Source organism: Pholis gunnellus (genome assembly GCF_910591455.1).
Source record: "Pholis gunnellus genome assembly, chromosome: 2".
In the NCBI taxonomy this organism is placed as follows: domain Eukaryota; kingdom Metazoa; phylum Chordata; class Actinopteri; order Perciformes; family Pholidae; genus Pholis; species Pholis gunnellus.
The window spans coordinates 15,326,006-15,347,544 of NC_136536.1; the positions used below are offsets into that span (position 1 = coordinate 15,326,006).

General features: G+C 39.8%; 1 protein-coding gene across 1 annotated transcript; it reads left to right on the top strand.

Annotated features, from left to right (window-relative positions):
- Window positions 1-5,053: 5,053 nt before the first annotated feature.
- Window positions 5,054-21,149, top strand: pik3cd (phosphatidylinositol-4,5-bisphosphate 3-kinase, catalytic subunit delta; the record flags this gene model as incomplete). Its single annotated transcript, XM_079173664.1, has 22 exons — window positions 5,054-5,194; window positions 5,971-6,199; window positions 7,257-7,489; window positions 7,719-7,895; window positions 8,811-8,966; window positions 9,436-9,525; window positions 10,447-10,668; window positions 12,173-12,269; window positions 12,625-12,752; window positions 12,841-12,894; window positions 13,025-13,192; window positions 13,921-14,042; window positions 14,135-14,278; window positions 14,372-14,471; window positions 14,565-14,731; window positions 15,231-15,337; window positions 15,660-15,738; window positions 15,829-15,996; window positions 17,731-17,854; window positions 18,133-18,278; window positions 18,370-18,502; window positions 18,586-21,149. The coding sequence occupies 22 exons, from the start codon at window positions 5,054-5,056 to the stop codon at window positions 18,721-18,723; spliced, it is 3,123 nt and encodes a 1,040-aa protein (XP_079029790.1). The 3' UTR covers window positions 18,724-21,149.
- Window positions 21,150-21,539: the final 390 nt, after the last annotated feature.

Consider the following 21,539-nt stretch of genomic DNA (forward strand, 5'->3'; position numbering starts at 1 on the left):
CTATTTATCCAGGTTCATAAATCTGTTACTAGGTGTGTGAAAAAGATATCCTCGCTTCTCTGCAGTCACCAGCATATTTTCTTTTACAGGTTTGCTTCGTGTGACGATGAGTGTCCTTGGACATTTAAGTCGGATGGTTGGTTTGGTAATCTTAAAGTTTGCATTAAGCTTACATTGAAGCTTTTGGGGAAGACAAAGTTTCCAAACTCAACTCAGTTCAGTTCGTTTTGTAAATTTGCACTTCTGGAAAATCAGAAAAAAAGATTTTGCTGCTATAAAATGAGTGTATTTTTTAATATAAAAGTATTTGGGAAACTGACCTTCCTGTTAATTCCTCTGACATATCTTGATTGGATGGAATTACATTTTTTTGTGACTATATGATAGTCATATGTTCAGCCTTTTTAAATTGCTTTTTCACGAGTTTATCAATCAACCGAAGTCATTCAAACTTTTGTTAATGCCATCCGTCCAGTGACAAAACGCGTGTCAAGGTATGGAATAGCTATACTCTAAACTTGAAATTAAGTTTTTGTGTCTAAAATGTTAAAATGGATATCTTCTTATCTCATCACAGGTCAGCTGTGATTACCACCTCATGTCTTTTCCTTCATCTAAGCTGAGCACTTCTGGTTTTCGTGAACTCGCTTTGTGAGCACTTCCATTCTGAGTTACTTGTCCGTTTGTTTGCTACATACACTTTTGCTTGTTCGATGAGAGGCTCCCCATGCCCGTTACCTTCAGAGGATCTTTTTTTAAAGCAGCTATTGTTAATGTTATCAATTTCACCTGTGTTTTTCCTACTATGACAAGTCAAAATGTCTGCTGTGAAAAAGGTATATTCCTCCAGTTTGACCGTTCTTAATCACCTTGTCCTTCTCAAGGGGAGGCGAAAACCTACGAGTCAACATTAGCTGAATGATTGCATATTTGTGAATTGTGGTATTGAGCTATATACATATAGTTGACTTGAATTTACAGTCATGCTGGCAGCTCAGTGAGGAAGTTGTCAGCCACAGTGGTGCTTTGAGCTCAATGCGTACATGTTTACAATGATGATTAGTAGCTATTGTCATCATCTTAGTTTAGCTTGTTAGCATGCTAACAATTGCTAATTAGCACCAAACACAGTACACCTGAGGCGAGTGAATGTCATCAGTTTTCAAGTATTTGGTCATTTAGTTTGGACTAATTGAAGTATTGACCTGATGATGGTGCTAGATGAAAAGACAAAAGGTCGTTAGGTTTCATTTTCTGTGAAACGCAAATGTCTGAACAAAATTTCATGACAAATCTTCCTTTTAGTTGTTGTAACTAAAGATATTCCCAAAGCGATGGACTGACAGACTGATATTCTTGGAGCCACAGTGGTAACATGGCCACGTGACCTTACCTTAATTTAAAAAAATTGGGCTTCTCCCATTTTCAGAGAGTCACAGTTGTTATTTAAGACACAGTCATGTCTTTGATACATTTCAGCATGTATTTAGGGAATGTCAATCAGCGCTTATGACAGTCTCAAATTATCTGTCAGGTCTAGTTTCCTCCAATCGAGGATCAATTTTAAGCCCTTTCTTTTAAATCATGATCAGAAAAAAAGATTTTTAAACCCGTGACGACTATTTGTGTGTGGCTGTGGGGCCAGACCACTGCTCATCCAGGAATCCTCCCCACAGCAGTGCGGGTAAACCCAAAGACAGTAAATAGGTCGCACGTCTGAACATCACATGACCAACCTATTAATGTGCTCACTTACTGTCAGGGTAAATATATCGTCTCAACTATTTGGTGACCTTACAATTTAATACATTTTTTGTCCAATCTCCCATTAAGTCCCAGTTGTTATTTAACCCTGCACTGAAAAGGTTACTCTAGTGACGGATGTATTGCTGTGTGTTAAAATAACAGCTGGTTTCCAGTTAACCTGTGTTCATTGCAGTTATACCTGTAGTGTCATTTAAATCCCAGCACAAATGATCTGAACTCTGTGACCCATATAAATGCAGTATTGTGGTTCCGGAGTTCCTATCAAAGCAGGTAGTGTTGACAGACAAAACCTGTTTACTGGTTTTATTGTTGATAACAGTTCACTGACTGAAGGGTGGGAAGCAGGTTCATACTTTCAGTCTGCAGCTCTAGCCAAAAGTTTCTCTTCTGTACACTCACTTCCTGTTTTTACCAGAGCTACTAGACCACCAAGAGTCTAGTGTTCACATGAAGGATTAACACCTGCAAACCAAACTGACAAATACGACGCATGTTTTTATTTACTGGGATGTGTCTTGCTCTGGCGTAGATGTCAAGTCAATGATTGATGTACTCATGTGCATCAAATAGCTGACAGTAAATAGTTGTAATGTCATGCTGTTGATGTTGGTCCCTGCATTTCCCCTTTCCACAGTAGTACTACTGTGGTTTATGTTCCACTTTCATGAGAGTAGAGTCATTGCTCACTATTTGCTGCAAAACTAAAATTGTCGCTGGTCCTATAGTTGCTACATGGAACTATGGAAAAAGGAAGGCAGGTTTCCCATCAAAGAGTTTAAGTTTGATTACAGACATCCACGCCTTGAAAACTCCAGGTAGACAAAGGCTTAAAAGTAAAGTTCACTGAGGGTAACTATGAACGTTAGGAGTAACTCACAAACCATTTTGTTATTGTAAAGTTTAATCTTTCACAAAATAGCGTATTCATATATTTAGCAAATGTACAGTTACCTGCATGTAACATTTGGAAGACAATAATAAATCAATTGTAAATTATTTTTTTCTAAAATCTTCTCTCTCTCTTATGATTGGTTGCACATCCTTAAATGCACAAGAGGTTGCACAATTAAACCTCCTTTTATTGATATATATATAAACAGTTATGTTACAGAGAACTGGACTTTCTTAAGTGACACTAGTTGCCAGAATGTTGAAAACTAGGAGACTCCTCTGGTCTATTTTGGGTCACATTTGGGTGTGTTAGAGCTGTGAAACTCGCAGTGGTTTCATCTGATGACAATGAGCATGGTGTCCTTGAATAGAGAACAAAGGGACAACATAAGATTAGTGCTGTCGCAAATAATTTCATTATTGATTAATAAGCTGTTTTTATTCTTAATTAATCTAATAATCATTTTGTTGATATATTAAGTGAAAAGGCTGATTCTAATTTCCCATGTCCAAAGTGACTTCTTTAAAATGCTTCTTTTATCCGAACAGTCCAAATACAGTCGAGGAATCTAAGAAAGTACAAATGTATTCATCTTTTTCTCACAAAGTTCAACACAGCAAGCAAACAACTCGTAATATTTGTTCTTTATATGATAGTTAACTGAATATCTTAGGGTTGAGGACAGCAGTGGAGGAATTGTTTAGATCCTGTGAATAAAAAAAACATACACTCTTTGTGACAAGTACAATGTATGTTTTGAACAGGTCACCTAAGTAAAAGGACTCAATGCAGAAAAATGCCCCCCGTGATGCATGTGTTATTTTATTATATAATACATCTTTGCATTATTATTACTAATAAAATCATGTAATGCTTTAGTTTTTAATCTTGACAAACACATCCAACATAGTGATTCTTATTCTATAAGCTCATTTGTTGTATGTAACATCTTTATAGCTGAAAATATATATGTAGTGTAACACAAGTATAAAGTGGCATCAAATAGAAATACTCAAGTAAAGTACAAGTGCCTCACATTAAGAATACAATGTTAAAGCAGTTCATCATCACGTTTGAGAAGCTGGACCCGGCAGAACAAATAGTGCGGGCGGGAGTTAGAGAGAGAGAGAAAAAAATTAGCTTTCACTTCGCGCGAACTAAAGTTTTTGCGGACGGTCCCTTGGTCCGCAGGGAGCTTGAGAGGCAGAGCGCAGCCGCTCAGTGCGGCTCAGTGAAGCACCGTCACTGCATGAATGACGGCGCACTTGACCGACACAGGGACACACTTCACCGCTTCACATGAGCCGCGTAACGAGCCCCTCGTCCTTTTTTTCAACACCTCACCTCGTTTCAACTTCGCGGATACATCCGCAGCCTACAGCCGCCTGAGCGAGACATGTCACGGTGATGTTACAGCCTCCATCTTCGCTGGAATTCAAACCATGAAGAGATAACCGGCTTGTAGAGCTGACAGGCAAGTGTTTGCGATAACAGGTTGGCAAGGCGTCTGATATTTAAGTTTTACCCAAACAGCAAAATATCACGTTTCATAGGATATCGGACTTGTTGTGTGTGCACCTGTTGTTTTCTTTCCCATCGCTGATTTTAATTTATTTTCTTATATGTTTATATATATATATAGGCCTACTCACACATATATACACTGTATACACATTCAAATATATGTTTAAGTAAATGCGTAAATCAGCCTACATCTGGTTTTAAGATACAGCCAATTCAGCTAATAAGTTTCCTTTTACCAAAATCAATAGTGTAGAATTACTTTACGGCAAACTATTGGAAATTTCACTCAAAATACAATGTTTTCTGTCTGCACAGTCAGCTGAATAGATTTACAGGAAGCAGGACATATAATCCAAATAGGTTGTATTTTTTAATAGTGTGTATGAGTCAGTGGGTTGAATTTTCTTTTGTAGTGTGTTTTCACCTCATTTTACCTCTGAGCACTTTTTTTTCCGACAGAACATTCAGTATCTTACGATGGAGATGTATGAATTACGTACTAAAGGTAGACTGCAGATCATAAATGATAGCACTCTAAAAGCACACACAAAAAAAAATCTCGATACCATCGCCTCAGTTTACCATTTTATATCTTTTATTGAAATTCTGACATTAAACATTGAGGAGGTGGAGGAAGGGATCTGGTGGAAACAAGTCATTCATTCATGTCATACACACTCTTTATGAGCTTTCTGATCCCCTCAAACAACCTTGTAAAGATAGATCATTCAGACAAACAATTAACACGCTGCCTAGTAACATATGTTAACCGTAGACATATTAACCTCGGCTGTGTTTCCTCTGTGTGGACGGCTGGCTTGTGTTCCGGTGAGCAGCAGAGGAGCTGACGGTAAATGAGAGGCCGTCACCATGCCCCCGGGGAAGTATGGGATGCAGGAGGAATGGGACCGGGAGGGGGACCATGAGATAGTGATGGACTTCCTGCTGCCTACTGGGATCTTCCTAAAATTCCCTGTATCTCCAAGCGACACCATCAAGAGCATCAAAAAAGTAAGTCCCCTCACATCCCCATCTAATTATTTACCAGCAGCCGCTTTGAGAGATCATAAAAACCTTCATAGAGTCTTTTTCGCCACTGACACATAATGTGTAATGTACTCATGCTTTGCAGTTACCCGTGTTTCTGATAGAATGCATTCAATTGACTGCAGTGCAGCGCTGCGGTTCTGGTGACCACCGTTGCAAAAAACGCTGTTGTTATTTACAATATTTACTTAATATGCTTTAAAGCAAATTGGTCGACCTAAGACATTAAGCTAATTAAAACATGACACGATCTGAAACAATCCTCGCTTGTGCCTTTGATGCATCTTGAAGTTTCGATGCAACTATTAGAGAAGGAGCTACAGCTTTCCTCCTTCGTATACACGGCGAGCTCTCTGCTGGAGCAGATCTGCTGTTAAATGTGAACGTGCCAGTTTCTATGCCAACAGCTTTGCCACTCCAGGCTGTTTGATTTAGCCGTGTTAAGTAATGACACTCTTGGAAGCATTTTAAATGATTAAGAGATTAAATATGTTTCCAAATTGTATTTTCAAAAACTGCCAGGGTCATTGTTTGCCCACTTGAATATCATTCTTAAAAACGAGAGAAATCAGAGTGGTGGTTATTCTTACACAGCAACTTCATAAAAACAGTAATGACACTGGTTTCGATAAAGCTTGTTTTACATAAATGTTACAGTCCCAGAGAATACGCCGCACGCTGTTTAGGACATAAACGCTGCGCTCTCAACCTCGTGTATTGCTGGTGTCGCTTGTTTTCAGATGGTTTGGAAGAATGCCAGTAGCGAGGCCCTGTTCAGTGCACTGGGGGATCCCGACGCATACGTCTTCACCTGCATCAACCAGACGGCCGAAAGGGAGGAACTGGAGGAAGAATCGAGGCGCATAAACGACGTGCGGCCCTTCATGTGCGTTTTGAGGCTGGTGGCGAGGGAGGGCGACCGAGTGGAGAAACTCACCAACACCCAAATCAGCCTGTTAATTGGCAAAGGTGAGCAGCATCCTTCTGTGATCGAGCTGAGCAGGTGCTATATACGCAGGTTTTGTGTGGTTTGTGGTATTGTTGTATGGTTGAGTTAAGGTTAAGGTTAAGTATTAGATCAGAAGCTGTCCTCTGTCATCATCAAAGAGAAGATGAGAGGTTTTTTTTCTAGCTTTGTTCCAGTCCTCTGACCCACTGATGCAAACAGATAATATTAATGTAATGAATCATTTGTGAAATTATAATATTACAATATGAAATATATTGAATAATGAAGTGACACAATATGTCAACTTCGGACCAAATTGCTGTTTTACTACAGCATTCAGTCTGACATTATTGTGTTCATGTTAGCAGTTTTCTGTGTGACATTAAACAATAAGTGCTGACATATCCATCATCAGAGACAGCTCAGATCAGAGGCGTCCCACTGAGAGTCCGTTTCCTGTATTTGTGTCTCGAGGGTTTCGCCACTGTCCAATAAATATTGGACCCATTTTTCACAAGCCACATATCTTCCGAACATTCTGACACTGAAATGGATATCTGGCAACTAACGTTTGCGAAGGCCCTAGCTAACAAATGTTCATGCTAAATATGTCTGTTAGTTGTGAGAATATCTAATGTTAGCAAAAGAAAATATAAATACACAATGCAAAGTAACCCAATCTGCTTTTATCCATGCACACGGCATTCACAACACTTCCAGACGAGGTGGGGGGGATGTCGCACATTTAGGAGACTGGAAGTGTAAACCATTTCACCATCTTTGTTACAGACAAAATCCTCCCATTACAATCAAATCAAATTACAGTTATTTTCCGGAGCAGTTAGCAAGCTAACAACAGGAACCAAAAAAAAGCTTGTGTTCTTCTTTCGCTTTTATTCATGATGTTGAATATCTTGGAAGGTTGACAAGTTACTCGCTAGCTATGAGCTAATGTAGCTAACTCGAAAATGGAGCACAGCTAGGCTAACTAATGCTAATTCTATTTTCCAGCTTCAGTCACATTTTTGACTTCGTAATAGATTTACTTTTGTTTACGCTGTCGTCATGATCTTTCAGGTCTGCATGAGTTCGAGGCCCAGAAGAACCACGAGGTGAACGAGTTTCGGACAAAGATGCGCGCGTTTTGTGAAGAGAAGGCTCAGGAGAGGCAGATGTTGCCATGGCAGCAGTGGATGGAATACAGCTTCCCATGTGACCTGGAGCCATGCTGCTCTCCGCCGGAGTGTGGGAGTGTGAAGTCAAAAAACACCAAGAAGATTTTCATCAATGTCAAGTTTGAGGCTTGTGATGTGAGTTGATCTGCTGTTGTAGTTTGTATGACTCATATTTGTAAAGGTTTAGACGAGTCAAAGGGTGATTTTAAGTAAACGTGAGCACCTTTGGAAATCCCGCTCCCACACCACAAACACCACCCTCAAAACGTCTCTCAGGAACAACATCCACTCACATGAAAGCTACATTTGTGTGTGATTTTCTGTGAAGCTGGTGCCTTTATTGGCATTAATGTGTCTCTCACAGGAAAGCTTCATGCTGCAGCAGGACCTTCAAGACCTCCCGGTGGCTCTGATGAGGAGCGCCCTGAAGAAGAAGGCCACAGTCTTTCGCTCATTGCGACAGGAGCCCGAAGACTACACTTTGCAGGTCAACGGGACGTGGGAGTTCATCTATGGGAAACATCCCATGCGCCAGTTTAAAGTGAGTGACCGCAGCAACGGCGTCTTTGAGCTGTACAGCTGCCTTTTTCATATTTCATTGTTTTGTTCATATTTGATTCTTTCCCCAGTTCTTATTCAGGCTGATGCATGTTTTCCTACATGATAGTTTTGTATTTTGCCGCATTCTTTTCGCCCTCTACCCTCACAGACCTTCAGGATGATGATTAGTACAATTATTATGATGAGCGAAAATCTAAATTCTACTCTTATCAGACGAAAACTAAATTTACCTCCACTTTTGCAGACAATTGGTCAACTTTGGAATATTCAGTGTGTTGGAAATCTTCTTTCTTCCCCCTGGTTGGTTTATTCAAATAACCATACTGTTGGTTTGTTTAAAACCTCCCTTTGTCTTCCTTACGTTGTTGCTTCATTTTAGGTGTGTCGTATTAAGTGGGTGAATAATTACGCAATCAAGCTTGTGTTTGATTCGGATACATTTCTGTTGAAGGACGAAGAAGAACACTTTTTTTATACGAACTAGAGCTGTTATTTTCTTCGTGGATGAGGGTGATTTTCTTTTCTATGTTGTTTGTCTACATTCTGCCTGTGAGTGCTGCCCTGTGCGGGTGGTCCATAATAGCTAAAATGATTGTCAGATCAATAGTGGGGTGAGTCAAGGTTTTGGTGGCAGGAGACTCCACTGTTGACTTTGAAGCTCCAGCTACCTGCAGCGGTGACTCATATCTGTCTAGCAGCCCTGCAGAGAGGAACTGCATCCATCCACACATAATGAGATTTCGGTTGCATTAACCTACAGCAAATGAACAGCCTCCAGGAGTTAACCAGTGCTATCAGACCACTGGGAAATATCCGTGGGTGAGCTGACTGATGGCTGTACAAAAACAAAACACTCTGTCCCCCTCCTGTTGTCTATCTCTGTCCTCTTCTACAGTACATATTCTCCTGTTTGAGAAATGGCCAAAACCCGTACCTAACCATGGTGCACCACTCCACCATCCACAAATATCAGGAGGAGCAGGGCAGAATGTGCAGCCAGATATACAAGAGTCGCTCCTTGTCCAGACCTCCTCCACTGCCCCTGAAGAAGGTAAGAGTTCAGCGGACGTCTGTCGTCTCTCATTAACAGAGCAGCAACTCTTTCTTTCTCTCTGCTCATCGCAGTTGTTCCTCAACCAGACTGCAGACTTTGGAACCCTTGAAGCATGCTGTGCAACACAATGTTGATAATTGACGCCTCACACCTTTGCTTGCATTTACTGTAGTTTAACAAAGAGCACAATTTACCTATTTTGAAACTGCACTGGCAAAATGAATCGATGAAATCTAGAAATATGAGCAGTAAAGAATAACATTTTCAAGTACCTTTTGGACTGTTTGTCAGTTGGTTCCCCTTTTTCACTTTTAGTTTTGTTTTCATTGTTGTGTTTCTGACAAACAGGAAATTGTAGCAACAGTTTCCTGACTTTAGACTTCGAAGAATGTTATAAATGCACATTTTTAATGGAAAGAAAGGGAGGTAAGAAAATAAAAATGCTCTCTCTTCTGACTCCTCACAGCAGAATACCTCTTCTCTGTGGTCCATCAATGAGCCTTTCTACATTCACCTGCTGCAGGGCAGCCGAGTCAATGCAGGCGAAGGAATGAAGGTTGGTGTGGTTTTGCGTGGGTTTGATGCTCAATGAAATGTGGCATTCACTCGTTTACCAATATCTGAATTTCAGTTGTAGGAACAGCAGGGTTGACGTGAAAATGACAGGGGGTCACATGGTCCAGACCACACGTTTCCCATAATTCATCAAGGCGGTTGGTTGAAACTTCAAAACAGGAAGTGGGGAGGGCCTATCTGCTTTTGACATCTCATTCTGAGGCCTAGATTCTAAGAAAACTGACAACCTGCATGCTGTCTCTCCCTTCCTCGCTTTCAGTGCACGATGCATTTTGTTACTATCGCAGACAGATGTTTGTTGAAATGTTTGTTAAGGGACGTTTCCCTGTTAATGAAGACCATGTCGAAATATCCAGTAAAACTCCATATTCACTTTTTCTTTTCCTCAACCAATTTAGCAATTTGAAGTAGGATAGTCTGTAAATGTGTGTCTGTGTTCGTGATTCAGTTTCATAACTAACTATGTTACTGTTTAGATGGGTTATTAAGTGTAAGTGCACTTCCGGCGGCTGCCTTAGAGCGCATCATGACTCATGGCAAATTTGTCCTGTGACATAATTATCAGTCATGTTGCAGCTGGCAGGCAGAGGTTTGACAACACCCTGGGGGAGAATAGCCACTCATATATTTTTGTGAATATAGATTCAGACTATCTTGATTTGGCAACAGCCGTACGATATTTAATTTTGGCTCTGGTGGTTGTTTATCATTTTGGACAGACTTGCATCGAAAGGTGTCGCGACCTGCTTATGTTATGAATGTGTAGACCCTTTGACTCATAGCCTGAGTGACACAGGAAACTCTGAGTCATCTCTTGAAGTCTGTAAACCTTCCACAAACAATTTACCTCACAAACTCTTCTAATCACTGTGTGTGTGTGTGTGTGTGTTTCCCCCTCCAGCTCGTGGTGCAGGCCGGTCTGTTCCATGGTAGCGAACTCCTCTGTAAGGTGGTGACAACCTCGGAGGTGGCAGTGTGCTCTGAGCCACTATGGGATCAAAAGCTGGAGTTCGACATAAACGTGGCTGACCTGCCTCGCATGAGCCGCCTGTGCTTCGAGCTCTACGCAGTCATTGAGAAAGCCAAGAAACCCCGCGGCACTAAAAAGAAGAATAAGAAAGCGGTGAGTTTATCAGAAACTCATGCCGTTTTAGGGTGAGAACTTGTTAGCAAGCACAAACAGATCTGTTTCCTCTCTGTTGTGCAGTGTGTGTAGTCGGTGTGTGCTGTGTGGGTGTGTTTTGCTGCTGCCTCTGGTTGTGCAAGTGTGTTCAGCGGCAATGCTGCGGTTAACATTTCATCCGCTTCAACGCTTTTATCTGTACATCACTCCAAGAAGGGAAGGGACATTTTCAAGGAATTCTAAATTCGTGTTCACAGTCACCATTCGCTCCATCCATTGAGCATGTTACCTTTAAATGCGCTTCTCATCTTTAAGGCCTGTGGTGGGGACAGGGTAGCGTAGACGCCTGAAAACTGTGTCACTATTTTAATCATGAATTAATCTTCATTTTTCGAGCAAAAATGCTAAACATTTGCTGCTTATTTCGGTTTTATATGTTTTCTGGGGAAAATGGAAAATAATTGGCACATTTAATATTAATAAAAGTTTACTATTAGTTGCAGCCCTAATTACATTCATAAATTGAAATATGCTATATCATGCCACTATTGGTACGATTAATAATATGCCAATAGAGGCACACTGAGTTTAAGGTCTTACCATCCTCTTGCCGTTTACTTGTTTTACTTAAATCCTCTTTCATGCACGAAACTACAACAGCAGAAGTACAACACTGAGAGAACGACACACCCACTCACTGCACACTGACAAGTAGAGTGAACAACAATAAAGTCCCCTTTATTCTGCGGCTGGGCTCTCAGCCTCTCTTGTGTTAAAGCGTTGCAGCGACTGTGAGCAACGTGTTTTTGAGGTTCGCTCAAACATGGTGCCCAGGTGTGTTTATGAGCATCAAAGGCCACTTCTGCTTTCTGAGCCACTTCTTCCTTCTTTTGCCTGGAAGAGAAGTTCTGCAGACAGACAGAAGTTGAGCTATTTTAGCCTCTCTGGTACATTGCACATTTTGTGCATCGTCTCTTTTTTTTTTTTTTGTCCGGCTGCTTTCAGCCTAAATGTGTTTGTTTTCAACACATTGAATGGTCAAGTTGTTTCTCTGCCTGGATCTCATTTCCATTTTTGTTGCTTTATATTCCAACTTTAGACCCCAAATGTAACATCACTGTCATGTACATTTTTTATCCTTCACTTCGCTTTATTATTTAACATGATATATTTTGTAAGTAAAAGTTGCCACAAACACCCTTTTAACTTTTTTATGTCATTAAAATATTGAGGTTTTCTTTAAGCTATTTGATTTAAATTCAAATGAACGACAACAGAGGTTTGATAATTCAATACCTTTTAGATGTATTGATGATAATCCTTTAAAGAGTCTTAAATATATCTTTTGGATGTTGCAAAAATGTGTTTTTTTTATTTTTGATTGAACATTAGCGTACTCTCTGTGTCGCTCTCTTCTGCTGCCTCTTCACACGATTTGACTGCCAGCAGATGGTCTTCAAGATGGCCAATCAACAAATCTAATCCTCCCTGTCCCTCTCCTCAGGACTGTCCGATAGCCTGGGTGAACACCATGGTGTTCGACTACAAGGACCAGCTGAAGACTGGGGAGTTCCAGTTGTCCACATGGCCATCTGTTCCTGGTACTTTCAGGCCTTCTCTATCCTTACATTTCCTCGTCTTCAAAAAGACCTCACATGTTAACAGCCTCCTCCACAGTGCCCCGCATATTTACACATTATGTGTTTTTCTGATGCACAAGATAGCCTTTTTAATATTTGGCAACCACAGCTATCTGTTGTTGTCAAAACATGTCAATTATGGCTACATTTGTATTCACTAAGTTGATTTTATCTTTCTCTGCAGTTTGGAAGAGCGGCACATATAACACGCACTGTCGCTTTTAGAGATATGGGAGTTATTTCAATATGAAAATACTCTTACTGAGTAGATTAAAGCATCTAACAAATTGCACATGTATGATTTGTTTTATCACAGACAAAAGCGACCTGTTGAACCCAATGGGAACAGTCGAGAAGAACCCCAATGTGGACAGTGCTGCTGGGCTTCTCATTCGCTTCCCTAATATCCGGCCACATCCTCTCTATTACCCACCACTGGACAAGGTAGCTATTCTCAAAAGGCTATATTTGAGTACATAGGGAAATTTTCATTTGTATTGCAGTCAGTGAAAATATCCTCATCTGTTATCAGGTCAGTGGTGACATGGAGAAGAACGGTGATGCAGCTATTGTCACAAAAGAAGAGGTAAGACTTTTTTGTACATTTCCCATTTTCCCATTCTCACACTTTTAAAGGTACAATAAAAACAGTAGCTGTTACTTGCTGACCACATATGTTTTATGAATATGTGTTTTGTGTCTTTTGCTCTCTGCAGTACATGAAACTAAAAGAAATCATGGACAACAAAAACCACACTGAGTTTTTCGAGGACGAGAAAGAGCTCCTGTGGAAGCTCCAAACAGAAGTCCGTGACCATTATCATGAAAGTCTGTCCAAGCTGCTCCTCATCACCAAGTGGAATCGGCGCGAGGACGTAGTTCAGGTATTAAACGAGAGTTTTGGAAGATAATTTACTTTTTAATAATCTTTAATTTTTCTATTTTTTTCCCCTAATTTTTAAAATAATTTAGAGTTTCACTTAAAACTCCTGGGAAAAGTCCAAAATTGATTTTAATCCTCACTATGTACAAAAATGTTATCTGTATTGTCTCTGCTTAATGACTTGACCTCCTTATTTATCACAAATTTCACATATTATATTTGCTGTGTTGGTTCTAATAGCTTTCTTTTTACTGAATAACCACTATACCGCTAGGGCTACAGCTAATGATAACATTTTATTGTACAGTTATTTAGCTGCTGGATTGATTGATTTAGTGTGTAAAATGTTAGAACAAGACTGAGTGTGTCCTGCCATGCTTGTGCTTTTAGCTAAATACTAACTTCAGCATGCTACCATGTTCCCAATGACAAAGCTAACATGCTGCAGATCATGTTTATCATGTTTATTATGTTCACCATCTTAGTTTAGCGTGTTTGTGCGCTAACATTTGTTAGATTATTACTGAACACAAGTACAGCTGAGGCTGATGGGAATGTCGTTACTTTTGCACGTATTCTGTCATAAAGTTAAAGTCAGGGAATCACCAGCGTCTGTAGTGCTCATTTTGTCCAACCATCAGCCCAAAACGCAGAGATTTTTGTCATCAAACACCTGAAAGTTTCAATTTTTGTCATCATGGTAGAAAATGGTAATCTGATTCTCCTCAGATGGTTAGTTTGCTGAGGAACTGGCGGGACCTCCCAGCCATCCATGCCTTGGAGCTGTTAGACTACAGTTTTCCCGACCCAGCAGTCCGTTCTTTCACAATCAGATGCCTCAGGAAGCTCAGGTACACACATGTTCAGGTTTTTTTACTTGCATCCGTGTAACACCGCACATTTATCAGCGTAATCATTTATGCAACACTTTCTCTGCACACAGTGACGATGAACTGCTACAGTACTTAATCCAGCTGGTCCAGGTCCTGAAGTACGAGTCCTACCTGGACTGTGACCTCACCACTTTCCTGCTAGAAAGAGCTTTGTCCAACTGGAGGATAGGACACTTTCTGTTTTGGCATCTCAGGTGAGACGCAGTCCAGCAAAAAAAACACAAGATTGGGGGACATGTGCATCTGCAGCCTGTTTTACTTGACAGGAGCATTTGTGTTTATTGTAGGTCAGAGATTCACGTGGCTTCTGTGAGTTTGCGTTTTGGCCTGATTCTGGAGGCCTACTGCAGGGGAAACATCCACCACATCAGGCTTTTAACCAAGCAGGTAATCTCATCACACTGATACACACTGACATCAAGATCTGAAATGATGTGTTTTGGTTTCGTACTAAATCTCGGCCTTACTTCTCCGACACAGAACGAGGCTCTAGGCAAAATGAAGGCCCTGAGTGACTTTGTCAAGTCAGGCTCCCAGAAGACGACAGCAGATGACCTGAAGCTGTGTATCAGACAGGAGTCCTACCTTGAGGCCCTGTCAGACCTGCTGTCACCACTCAACCCCAGCATCATCCTCTCTGAGATCTGGTTAGTGCCACACACACACAACAAATTACCTTTTTACCTTTTTACTCCTTAATTGGATTCTCAGGGCCAGTTTTGGTCCCTCTCTAAGTTTACTGAATTAAAAAATAATACTTTTACGTAGCATATTGACAAATTATCCTTTTGTCCTTACAGTACCAGTAAACTCTGTTTTATTTTTAACTATACTTTATGTCGTCTTGTACTTTTGTAGAACCACTAAAAGCCTTACAGATGACGATGGTGCATTTCTTTTTTTACTTTCTCCCTGAACTGTTCATCTTCATCCCCTTGGGCATTGTTTTTGCCTTGGAAAGAATTTTCCCATTGCTGACAGCAGCCCACAAGGGACATAAACATTTAACAACTCAAAAAGTAAAATATCAACAGAGTAAAAACCTAAAAATGGCAATGTATTTTGTATTTTCCTCAGTCCTCGGTCTATGAACCTTGTATGGTTATAATGATTAAGTGTTTATACTGACTGTGTTTGTTGTTGCAGTGCAGACAAGTGCAGGTTTATGGACTCCAAGATGAAGCCACTCTGGCTGATGTATAACCACAGGGCTCAAGGAGACATGGTGGGCATCATCTTCAAGAACGGAGATGGTGAGAAACAAGACAATTGGAAGACACACATTCACTACACATCATACAGTAGCCCACAGTGCCAAGAAGACTGTAGTTCACTTCAGTTTAGCACAAAGGGAATACACTGAAGCGTTAAAATGCAGGGAGGGTCTTACATTAAAATGCACTGTAAAGATAAACATACCCAGCAGGTTTGAAAAGGGATGTCCTCTAAATAAAGAGGACGTTTAGAAGTCAAACAGTGTCAGGGTAAAAGCTAGTATAACATTTTAATGTGATATATCTTTTGTGACAGTGAAATTAACTTTTTTCCCCCCTTTTTTCCACTCGTCACCTTAAGATCTTCGACAAGACATGTTGACCCTCCAGATGATCCAGCTCATGGAGAATTTATGGAAGAGAGAAGGCCTCGATCTCAGGTACAGTGGGAGCAGCTGTTTGCAGCAGCTGTTGATGCTTTTCAACAATGAGCACCGCTTGACCAACCTAATACTGTTACACACTCACAGGATGATCCCTTATGGCTGCTTGTCCACTGGGAACAAGATGGGGCTCATTGAGGTTGTGAAGAACTCCGACACCATTGCCAACATCCAGCGTAACAGCAGTAACAGTGCCGCCACCGCTGCCTTCAACAAGGATGCCCTGCTCAACTGGCTCAAATCTAAGAATCCTGAGTGAGTATGACGAACAACTTTTGACATAATGGTTACGAGCCTTGTCATCTTCTAAGATCTAGAGACTGTATTGGTCTCTTTAGAAGTGATGACCCTCTTTAACCCCATGAAAACAACACCAAACATTGTTTAGAGCCACAGAGTTTTAACCATCCACCCAGTTTCATATCGTTTGTCATGATCAACAAAACTCCCCAAATGGCTTTTATATCTAAGAACTTTCCTGATCGTGGGGGGATTCCCCAACTGCTGCCAGGCCAGTTTCATAAGCTGTGCCCCAAAATACTTATACTAGTTCTAATTATGTTTTGTTTTTATGTAGTGTACACAACACAAACAAATTTTCTATTTCCTGTCTGTAAAGTTTTTTTTTATTGGCATCGACACTATGAACGTCTCTCAATGCACAACTTGCATTATTTCTTGCTATTTGAACATGGTACAGTATTTAGATTTCTTGTCAACAACTGCATCACATCTCAGCACCGCAATATGTGTGAAATAAATACCCTAAAAGTGCACCAACAATACCACCTAAAGTAATTTTCATAGTATAGGGAATTGAAACGCAGTAAAGTGTGAAATGTGTCACATCCGCTGGCTCTGTTTTGTACAGACATTTTTAGTTAGTCAGTAACGCTTAACTTTAATCCTCCCCTTTTTTATTATTTATTAACAGTATAAAAGCAGTTCATAAATGGTTTATAACACGCTATAATGCTGGTGTAAACAGATGCAAGGACATTGTAATTGTTGATTGATGTATCTGTCATTAACTATAACTAGTATACTGTATGTCTTCATAGAAGAGGTTGTAATTATTGAGGTTATAATTAAATAACAAATACTGTACATTAGTTCACATTTAAAACATTCTTATAACTGCTTAAAACAACATTATTATAGTGTGTTTTAAGCCATTCATTATATTGTTATTAAAAAGACTAAAGGTGAATGATGTGCTCATTAAAATCATTATGGGACTAATTTAAAATTGTAATGAAGATCCCATAGTATTTTTACGGTTTGGGGATTTTTGGGTGTGTTATTCAATGCAGAAACATTGAAATATTTCAATTAATATAAACATTGTATTATTAACTAAAATATTTTAAAACAATCTATGTATAAAGGTGTGTACAGTATAGCGAAACATCCTTTTTTTTCATTTATGTTTTGTGTTTTCAGAAATGCCTTCTGAATGTCTCTCTGTGTGGTTTGAAGAGTTAACTTCAAAGTATTTATTGTGTGCGGCATTTTAAAACCGTGACAGACCAACACAAAGTGCATAGATTTGTATTAAATGGAAGACAGTCTGAAGGTCTGGTCTATTCTAAAAGTTCCTTGAAAAGAGAGAGCCATTCAATGTAATGAATAAGCCTTCGTACATCACGTTGACAAGACAGGCCCAGCTGACTGCACGACAGACCAGAAAGGTCATTAGCTTGAACTGTTGCAGCGCCCGTATTAAAAGCTTAACACAGTGAACCTCAGTGCACGTCTAGACTATGAAAGGACCTGATAGTCAATCATTAAACCTCTGCTGAAAATATTTCATACCTCAATGAGGAAACCCTGCCTCATTACTATGTATCTGTGTGTGTGTGTGTGTGTGTGTGTGTGTGTGTATATAGTAGTTAGGTAGTTTATATGATTAAGAAGTGTAAATGTACTGCAAGAATAAAACCCACTCATGCTGTGCTTCCTTATTTCTCTGACCTTTTTTGTCACCAGTGACAAACTTGATCCAGCAGTAGAAGAGTTCACGCTGTCCTGTGCTGGCTACTGTGTAGCTACTTACGTCCTGGGCATCGGAGATCGTCACAACGACAATATCATGATCAGGGAAACTGGACAGGTAAGAGTTGACCGCTGTGATATTTTTCATCACATTCATCACACTGAAATCTACCACAAGGGGGCGATTAGACATAAAGTGGGAAATAAGTGTGATCTGCACTGACAAATGCATTCTTCTTCCAAGACAGGGTGACTTTTAATTTAACTGAGTGTCAGATTTGGTCGCTTTGGAGTGAAATCCTTCAGGTCACTCATTACCTGTTAGTGAGTCTTTAACAAATGTGACTGTGGTCAGTGATTCAGAACCCAGAAGTAACTTTCACCTTTGCTCCTCAGCTGTTCCACATCGACTTTGGGCATTTCTTGGGCAACTTCAAGCGGAAACTGGGGATCAACAGGGAGCGTGTGCCTTTTATCTTGACTTACGACTTCGTCCACGTGATTCAACAAGGAAGGACGAACAACAGTGAGAAGTTTGAGAGGTACAACATTTTTGTGTCAGCCTGTTTACCAATCTAGGATTCTGTTTGCGTATTTCATAACCTAAGACTGATTATTGCATCATGACGTCAGGTTCAGGGAGTACTGCGAACGGGCCTATAAGATCCTGTGTCGCAACGGGACGCTGTTCGTCAACCTCTTTGCTATGATGAAGGCTGCAGGACTGCCAGAGCTCACCTCCTTCAAAGACATCCAGTACCTAAAGGTTTGCAACAATGACGCTGCTGCTGATGATCATGATGAGGATGATAATAATATTAACAATGATTTGTTTGTTTTTTTCAAAAGGACTCTTTAGCTTTGGGCAAATCAGAGGAAGAGGCACTGAAGAACTTTAAGGTGAAGTTCAACGAAGCTCTGCGGGAAAGCTGGAAGACGAAAGTCAACTGGATGATGCACTCCCTGGCCAAAGATAATAGGCCGTGAAGAACACTGCACCAAGGAAGCCTGGTGACAGGCCAAATAAATATGGATTTTAATGTAAAAGGGAAGAAAACTCAATGAAATATTTTACTTTATTGATGGCATTCAAAAACGCTCAGCATATGTTTACATCGGACTGGCCTGTCTGCAGTAAATAACGACTAAGTGGAGGCATCCAAAGACGATACAACGGCGGTGCATAATCTCAGCACACATATATTTTCACACTGAAGGAAATCCATCACACTCATCTTTCTCCCATCAGACATGGCAATGCCTTCATGAACATGCTTTATAGATGTTTGAGAGTCGCTACTTTAAAAAACCACCTGCACGTGCAAAAGTGTCATGAATCGCTGAAACAGCAGCAGAGACTGAAAGTTCATCTCCATCGCTTAGCAGGGAGCAAACTGCAAACACACTGTGTGATGACCTTAGACGACACGGTTCAGTCACGGAGTTCAATAACAGGGCGGCAGTTTCACTTCAAGTCTTTTCCATGATGGTTTTGTCATTTCCTCTCATTTCAACTGCCTCTTTGCAATTGTGTTTTTTATTTTTTTATTTTATTGTATTTTATTTAATTTGGTTGCTCTGAAGTACTTGTACAAAGTCATGAAGGATATTTTAAAAAGATGTTGTGTTTTGATGTGTAATATTGCCTCGAAGTGCAGTATGTTTCCTCTGGAGTGCCAGTAGACACAAAGCATTGTAACATTTACAATCCATCGTAAGATGAGAAAACAACTTTAAATGGGACCTTTATTTTGATAACACACCGGTGAACCAGGCTTTGTCACCCAGCAGACCCTTACCAAACAGCTACTACACGTTAAAGGAAGAGTTTGACATTTTGACAAATGTGCATAGAGTTAGATAAGAAGGTCTACACCGCGCTCTCGTTCGTTAATTGTGAAGCTGGAGCCAGTAGCCTTTAGCTGATCATAGCTTATCTTAAAGACAGGAAACAGATGGTCTTTATGCTAAACTAAGCTTACTGTCTCTTAGTTGCAGCTTCATATTTAACAAGACAGATATTAGAGTGCCTTTGCTTTTCTCATCTAACTCTCAGCAGGAAAGTGAAGGTAAATTTACCAAAATGTTTGGTCAAGGCTCAGAAGAAGAATATTGAAAACATGAGGCATTACGACCCAAATAATGATCTCGTTTTAGCCGTAGACTTGTGGTTGTGTTTCTCAGAATGTTCCCTTTTGTATGTGTAAATCTAGACTATGTGATCTCTCTCAGATGATGCAATGTGTGTGTGTGCGTGTGTGTGTGTGTGTGCGTGTGTGCGTGTGTGTGCCTGTGTTATTTTCTGCTATTTAAGTTATGCACTGTGATTTCCATTGCATTTTTGAACTGATGTGCCAGGTGCTTTGAAAGAGATGTCGTGCTTGTACTGTCAAACACCTCTATACTGGTGCGCTGTATGATCTCATTTTATGGTGCTTTCAGTATACTTTACATGCTGTATATCTCGCTGTCAGTCACGCAAATAAGATGATGTGCTTTTCATCGCCTTTTTTTATTTTACACAACAGTTCAAATGATCTACAAAGATGAATTTTATAGAAGAGCAAGTGTAGCTGTAGATTACACAACAAGCTGTTTTAACTCCCTTAAGCTACTGAATTAGTCACTGTGGAATGGGTTTTAAATATGGGTCATCAATGTCCCTCAGTATGGGCTCAACCAAACACTGCTGCTTTAAGCCAGAAGGAGTCTATTGAGTGCATGAGCTACTTTTGCAAATTGTAAAAAATATGCTGCTGTTGCCTTTTGAATTGGTTGTAATTCATGAATTCTGTCAAACGGTACAATTATTTGAACATTCAGGTATTGTTTACATGTGTGCAGCTGAAGCTGATAAATCCTCCTGTCAACATATGCCCGATGGAGACCTGTCCTTCATCCTGTTATTACATTTGCTTCACTTGTTGTCAGGAGGTAAACATGCACCCAATTAACCGTGTGCAACAGCAGAGCTCACTGGGGCTTTCTAGGATCCAAGCCATATGTAAACTTAATTTAATGCAGCTTAAAAAAAAAGGCTGATCGTGGATGAAGGCCAGAGCCACCGAATTTATCCAATAATTTCCATTTTTTATGTTTACATGTTTATTAATTAAAGTGAACGCAGGGTGGTTTTGGCAAATATTTGATGTACTGTATAATACTGTCATCGTTTTTGGTTGGGTTTTCTTTCTCTTTATTGAACACAGAACCACATCATCATTATATGAGACACATAGTGAATACAAGTGAACATACTGTAGCGGTGAGAGATACTGATGATTTCAAGTGGACTAAGACTGTATTTTTTACATCACAACTTAAATGTTGTGATCGCTTTCCTAATATGCACACATGAGAAATGTAAATTTAAATAGCATCAATGTTGGCTACACATTTTTATAACTTAAAAAGCAAATAAACATGGTTTGATATTAAATATATCAATTTTTTGTGGGTAATACATTCCTTGCTGGGTAGATTGCCTAAAAAATAAAGAACAAAAAAACATCAAATTTCCTCCAAACAAAATAAATAAATAAATAAAGTATCAGCAAGGTTTTTGTTTTCAGACTTGTGTTTAGCAGTGGTGGAGTACTCTACTGTAAAGTACTTGTACTTTACTTGGGTAATTCCATTTTAATTACTTTATACTACTACTTCACTGTAATTTAGAAGCAATATTGTACTTTTTACTTCACTACATTTATTTGATATCTAGTTACTTTGCAGATTCAGATTATTAATACAATACCAACATCTACTAATAGATCACGATGTATTATTATGGATAAAGCAGACAA